Source organism: Diuraphis noxia, unplaced genomic scaffold (assembly GCF_037042655.1).
Source record: "Diuraphis noxia isolate RWA-SAM2 unplaced genomic scaffold, SU_Dnox_SAM2 contig0003, whole genome shotgun sequence".
Classification (NCBI taxonomy): Eukaryota; Metazoa; Arthropoda; class Insecta; order Hemiptera; family Aphididae; genus Diuraphis; species Diuraphis noxia.
This window is the reverse complement of record NW_028301713.1, coordinates 8,570,800-8,577,915: the sequence shown is the minus strand read 5'-3', so window position 1 is coordinate 8,577,915 and position 7,116 is coordinate 8,570,800. Positions and strand designations below refer to the sequence as shown.

Genomic DNA, 7,116 nt, shown 5'->3' with positions numbered 1-7,116 from the left:
CCATTATAATATACACACTCCGAAAATACAACAACCAAACCTTTGAGAAATCATTCTGTTTTTATTATTATTATTATTATTATTATCATCCTTTTTACTCGAACTTGTAACATACGAACGATAACTCCACACTTTTTGTCTACTATAATATAATTTAGCCGGATTAGTTTTACGATCTGAACGAAAATAGCAAACGCACAAAATAAAACACTTGAAAAAAATAATCGCAGTAATATAATTGGCCATAATGTATGTGTTGTAGATTTCGTATAATACACGCAGTTCATGAATATTTAATAATATTATCTTTGGATAACTCCACATCTGTTTTATAGATAATTTCTAGTCATATTATAAGTACTATAATGACATAAATTGACATCTTCATTAAATTAAACTTCAATATTCTATGAATTATTTTTTAAACATTCGTTTTTTTTTACCGTTAAAACTATACGTGCCCACATCGTTTTAAGAACATTTCGTAAACCGTAAGGTATTAAAATAATACTTTTTACACCTGGTTGAAATATTTGATATGGATAAATCTGTGGCGGTCCTGGACGAGTTCCGCGTGGATCGTGGTGTAGGAAGCAGGGTAACAAAAAAATTAAAATTAAAAACACAATCCATTTACGGTATTACGGATGTTGGTGGTTGAGATACAATCGCAATAATTATCAACACAAAAGGAAATAGTGTATACTCAATAAAATAAACACGAATAAACACGAATAAACGGCGTGGTTGGGAAGATGATGTGCGTGTCAGTATGTTCCGTATAAGTCACAAGCACGATTAAAGATATACACTATACAGGTTGGGAATCGAGCTAAGGTAAAATGAAGCACAAACCTTCTAAATAAATCAGCTGTTCCAACTAATCACTAGCGCTCGGTCACTTCCCAGTGTCAAAAATTATTACTAATTTGTTACAAAATACAAACACGATTAAAGATATACCATATCTTTAATTGTGGTTATAACTTATAAATATTAAATAATGAAATAAATAAAATTCATAAAACCATATGAAACCAAATTTCATTTTATTTTATTAAACAATATATTATTAATATGATAAATTGATAACTGCATATGACGTGTAACAGTCAGACCTGCTGTAACAATGATCATTGTGTATGTCTTCTATATTCTGGACAAATATAAATCATTAAAATATAATGTTAGTATATATTGTTATATTACATTGTTACATTAAAATAGTTTTTTTTTTTTTTTTTTTTTTTTATTAAAAGAAACTTTGTAAACAATTAGCTTCGACAATTATGATTATAAATATTACATATGAAAGCAAGATTAACAACAAAAATAATATTACAGATAAATTAAATTTTTAAACCAGTCTGGTTGAAGAAGGATAAAAGTGAGGTAATAATTGGTACATTTGGTGAAGAGAGAATGGATTGAGTGTCGAGTTTGATATTAAAGGAGTGAATTAGGGTGAAGAGGGTATTGCGTTGGGGAACCAGAGAGGGACAGTGAAAGAGTATGTGTGAGATATCACAAATCATGGGATCGTGAACGTGGAACATACATAAAGGAGAGTCATTGAGAGAAAGTTTATAAGAGTGAGAAGGTAGTAAGGTGTGTCCAAATCTTAGACGTGAAAAAGAGGTAATTATTTTACGATTTAATTTGAGGTTGTGAAACCAAGGATGAGAGGGGATAGATGGTGAGATATTTTTGTACCAGGAGGCATAATTGGGGGCTAGATTGTTCCATTGGTTGCGCCATAAATTATAAATATGGTATTTTAATAAGGGACAAAAATCGGTCCAGGGAATTAGAGTTGGAGAAGGACAGCAGAACGAGGAGGTGGATTTTGCAATGGAGTCCGCTATTTCATTTCCTTTTATACCAGAATGGCCGGGCACCCAAAGGAATTCAACTATAAAATCAGAAAGGGTAAGTTCATATAGAAGTTACCTGATCCTGATGGAAATAGGAGAAGGACGGGAATTGAAAAAATCGGAGGAGAGGCTGAGAAGACATGATAAGGAATCGGAGACGATAAGATAACTGCTGGGGGGGAGGGCAGAGATGGTTGAAAGTGCTTCTAATATTGCAAAGCATTCCGTGGTGAATGAGGAGGCAGAAGAGGGTAGATTATTAGACATGGAGATGTGTAAGTCAGGAATGAAAAAAGCGTAACCAGCCGAAAGAGGGGAAACTGAACCATCTGTATAAATTAGGGTGGAATTTGGAAAATTATTTTGAATGTAGTCTAAGAAAAGATTGTTGACGATGATGGGTGATATAGATTTAAGTGCCTTGGAAGTAAAGTTTAGAAAATGTCTGTTGGTGTGAACTATAGGTGAGTACGAGAGAGCCAAATAATTAATTTCATATAAGGGTAATTTTTTGGAATTGATAACAAAATCGCGGATTGAAGATAAGGAATACGCCGTGGAGGCAAGAATTGGGAGAGATTTTTTAACGTAACGCCAGGAGAAGTATATGTCAAGAAAGGAATTAAATATTGAGGGATGACGAAGGGAGAAATTTTTCAGTAGAAATTTACCAGCCAACCATCTGTTTCTGATATTAAAGGGGGGGCATGCCGTCTCGATCTCAACGGCCGCATTAGGGGTAGATTTAAGGGCACCAATAATTGACTTAAGGCATGAGTTTTGGAGATTATTTATTTTTTTCCAATGTGAATAGGAAGCGGAACCTGATAAAAAACATCCATAGTCAAGTTTGGACCTTATAACAGCTTTGTAAATGATTAAAAGTGTGGAGGGGTGTGATCCCCACCACGTATTGGAAATTGATCTAAGGAAGTTGGCCCAAAGAGAGGTAAATTTAATGAGATGTTGAAGATGTGGAGCCCAGCGTAGTTTGGAGTCTAGTGTTAGTCCTAAGTACTTTATGTTCTGGACAATTGGGATTGGAAAATCGTTTATAGTGATATCTGAAGAGAGAAGATAACGTCTTCTGGTGAAAATCATGGCCTTACATTTTTCGGGAGCTACAGAGAAAAAGGAAGAAGATAGGAGGTTTTGTAGGAGATTGAGCGAATTGTTTAAGGAGTCAATAGCGAGATCGATATTTGATTTGTAGGAGAATATGACAAGATCATCAGCATACACTAGGCACTCATGTCCAAGTGTATTTAGTTGTTTAATAATGAAATTCATATACAAATTAAAAAGAATGGGACTTAGGCAGCTACCTTGGGGTAGACCTGTGTAAGTGGAGCGTATGTTTGTAGAGCCGTATGGGGATGTGAATTTTAGAGTTCTATGTGAAAACAAGAGGGAGATAAGGTTAATGAATATAGGGGGTAGTTGGAGTGAATTAAGGTGAGATAGGAGAGTTGGTATATGGACAGAATCAAAGGCACCACGAATGTCGATAAAGGCTGCAGGTAAGAAATGTTTGTTGTTAAAAGATTGGTAAATTTTACTCGAAAAATTTGCGAGGCAATCGAGTGTGCCTCTTCCTTTTCTGAAAGCATATAGGTTGTCAGAGAGAATAGAGTTATGTTCAAGCCACCAATCTAGGCGGTTCTTAAGAATAAATTCCATAGTTTTGCATAACGCTGAGGATAGGGCGATGGGCCTAAATGCAGTGGTAGAGTTGACTTTGGGAATAGGTATGACTATGAACTCTTTCCAGGAGTCAGGAATTTTATTGAGGAGGAGAATTTTGTTGAGTATAATCAAAAGGTACTCGACGGCATTAGTAGGAAGGTGTTTGAGCATAACAGGGGAAATGTTGTCAGGGCCGGAGGCGATTGATTTACGTGAGGCAATGGCGGCGTTTAGCTCACTTAAGGTTATAGGCATGGAGATTATGTGATTAGTAAGTGAATTTGAGGCAGGCGAAATTGAATTATGTAAGGCTTCGGAAGATGAAGGGACATAACATGGTGCTACTTTACAACAGAAATCATTGAACCAACTGTCATTGTGAGGACGAGAGCGAGTAACAATACTATTGCGAAAGCGTTTAGCGGTGGCCCAGGTTGATTGAATGGATGAAGAAGGGTTGAGGTTCATACAAACTTGTTTCCAAGCTAGTCTTTTAGATTCTTTTAAGAGACGTGTGGTTGCAGCGCTGGCATTACGATAAGTAAGATAATCTTGAACGGAGCCTGAGCGAATGAAGGTTTTATATAAGGATTTGCGGTTGGAAACTGCTTCGGAACAGGAGGAGTTCCACCACGGGGGAGAGGGAGGGAAGTTGTTAAGGTTATTATGTTTGATAGGAATTGTTTTCATAGAAATATCTAAGATCATATGAGTGAACTGTTCATAATCTTTTATTGGACATGTGTAAGTGTTGAGAAGAGGGATAGAGGAATTGATGAGTTGAGAAAAAAGGGGCCAGTCAGCTTTATTGAAGTTAAATTTGAGATTGGGGGAGAGATAATTGGGTAAGGTAGATCTGTTATTTGGTAAGGAGTTAGGGTTTGTAACATTGACAGATATGATAATAGGTAAATGATCACTTCCGTTAGGATCATCTATAATGCGCCAGGTTGAAAGCCAGAATAAATTTGGAGTGGATAAGGATAAATCAATACACGAATTGGTTGAGTTGGGTCTGCCTACGTGCGTAGGTGAGCCGTTATTAAGTATATTAAGATTAGAAGAGTTCAACGCATCGTAGATTAAGTTACCCCGTCTGGTGGACGTAGTGGAACCCCAGGCAGGGTGATGGGCATTGAAGTCGCCTGTAAAGAAAGAGTTATGATCGGTGAGTTGGAAGAGAGAGTACCATACTTCAAAGGGGGTAGGTGAATCATTTGGACTGTAGCAGGACCAGAATGATGTATTAGGTAAACCGTCAATATTTGTTATTTTTAGACCAATTAAATCGATATTATTTTCCAAGAGAAGTTGTTTTAAGGGGGGTTTAATTTCTATTAAAGATACATTAAGTGAGGTATGGGCGGCAATTGCGACGCCCCCGTAGCCATCGACTCGATCTTGTCTGAATAAATTAAAGTGAGGAATAAAGCAATTACGGGATGGAAGTAACCAAGTCTCAGAAATAAGTATTATGGAACAATTATAGGATGATACGAGGTGTTGGATAGAAGGGAGTCTTGCAGGAAGACTACGAACATTCCATTGTAGAATATTGACCATTAGAAGGAGTAACGGAGATGTTTGGGATCGAGAGACAAGACATAAGGGATGATTCAATTAAGTTTTGAAGGGAAGAGGGAGATAAGGGAGATAGGCTAGGGGAGTTGGATAAGGATTCGGAGAGTTTGATGCAGAAGGCATTGACCCAAGTTAGATCAGCTTGAGAAGGTTTGGGATCCTGGGACCGATTTTTACTAGCATAATCTATAAAGTGCCCATTTGGTAGGGAAAAATTAGGTTGGTTGGGAACATAAAATTGTTTTTGTTTAGAGTGAGAAGAATGATTGTTATACTTCCTATGTGGTGTATGGTGATAATGTGATTGAGAGGTTAACGGGGGAAAAGAGTTAGTGGAGGTATCCGGAACTTGATGAGAAGGATTTAACACAGACTGTTTATTAACAATATTTGAATAACTAAATGCACTTGAGGAGTAATTATTTTTCTTGAGAGAGACTGCTTCGCGGAAGGGTAAGTTTTCTGTAGCCATAATTTTCTTAACATCCCTTTGGAATGACCACTCTTGGCAATTCCGGTCAGTGGAGAGGTGGGGAAGTTTACAGAAGATGCAGACTGGATCTGTTGCGTTGATTGAAGGGCAAGTAGTTAATGAATGGTCATTTAAGCCACAGTGGCTGCATTTGGATTTACTGCGACAGAATTTAGCCGTGTGGCCAAATCGCAAACAGTTATTGCACTGTATGGGAGAACGGACGCTAGGAGAAATTTTGAAAATGACGTTGTAAATCGATACGGCATCTGGGATTTTGGGGGATAAAAATTTTATTTCCACGACACGAGTAGGAGTTAGGACATTATCCTTTTTGATTGAAATGCGTTTGAAGGCAATAGCGCGGACTGTGTTATCAAGTCCTTCCCAGAAATCTTCTTCGGTTAGGGAAATATCGACTCTGATAATACCGAAAGAGTAGATAAGCGTAGATGGAATGTATGCTGTAAATCCAATGTTTGCGAGTAGAGGGGAGGTGAGAAAGTTGTTGGCTGACACTTTAGTATTGAAGGTGATTTTGATTTTTTTATGACCAATTGGTTTGATGTTGTTGATGCCAATGAAATTGGTGGAAAAAATTTTTGCATATTTTAACGGGTGCCAGTGATCAATTTTTAGGTTGATATCTGAATGTTCCGCAATGGTAATGAACGGACCGTTGTAATCCGCGGAGAAAAATTTATTAAGTTGTTCGGAATTACGTAAGGACTGTATATCATTGGAATCGTAATTTATATTAGTGTTTGAAATATCTTCGGTGTGTGTTGTATTTACGGAAACGGGAACATTAGCGTGATCGGTTGTAGAATGCGATAAATCTATATCTATATTCATATTATTATAGGCCGTGTCGTTAGTAGAATGAGATAACGAAATGTCGTAATCGAATGTATTGTTGGGCATATTTAATACTGGTGGATTATTTTTAATCTGCTGTAGAGTGGGAGATATAGGGCTAGTTGGAGTTGATACCTTCTTAGATTGAGATGCTTTTCTACTTGTCTTGATGGTCCATTCCTGATCCGTGTTGTGTGGTCTGGAAGCATTCGATGCCCTTGATGCTCTTCCTATTCTACCGACCGAACTGCTAGGAGCGTGCGGACGATTGTCGTCGCCGCCCGAAGACGACGCCGGCATTATACAAAAGGCGATAGCAAAACGTAGATACGGAGCGACAATTAACGAACGACTTGCTTCGATGGTTGACTTATCGCGACTGCATTAAAATAGTTAATAATAAAACCTTACTCTTTTTTAGCAAATTTAATTCATTGTTTTTGGAATCATTGGTATTGTTGACACAATAAGTACCTTCTGATGAAGTCTCCTAAAAGTATATTAGTGTGTATTATTTATTGGTTAAATCTAGGTAACTAAAATGTTATATAATATTTATTACTGTAGGTATATTGACCATTGCATGTGTTTCTAATAAAGTCGAATGTGATGTTGGAATAGCGCCCACACGCAGTTTTGGCCTCT

The 7,116-nt window shown here is 37.1% G+C and overlaps 1 protein-coding gene across 1 annotated transcript; it reads right to left on the bottom strand.

Annotated features, from left to right (window-relative positions):
* Window positions 1-4,602: 4,602 nt before the first annotated feature.
* LOC149056666 (uncharacterized) lies at window positions 4,603-6,861 on the bottom strand. The gene has a single exon (XM_089222057.1). It carries the CDS (start codon window positions 6,769-6,771, stop codon window positions 5,092-5,094), a length of 1,680 nt encoding a protein of 559 aa, XP_089078183.1. The 5' UTR covers window positions 6,772-6,861; the 3' UTR covers window positions 4,603-5,091.
* Window positions 6,862-7,116: the final 255 nt, after the last annotated feature.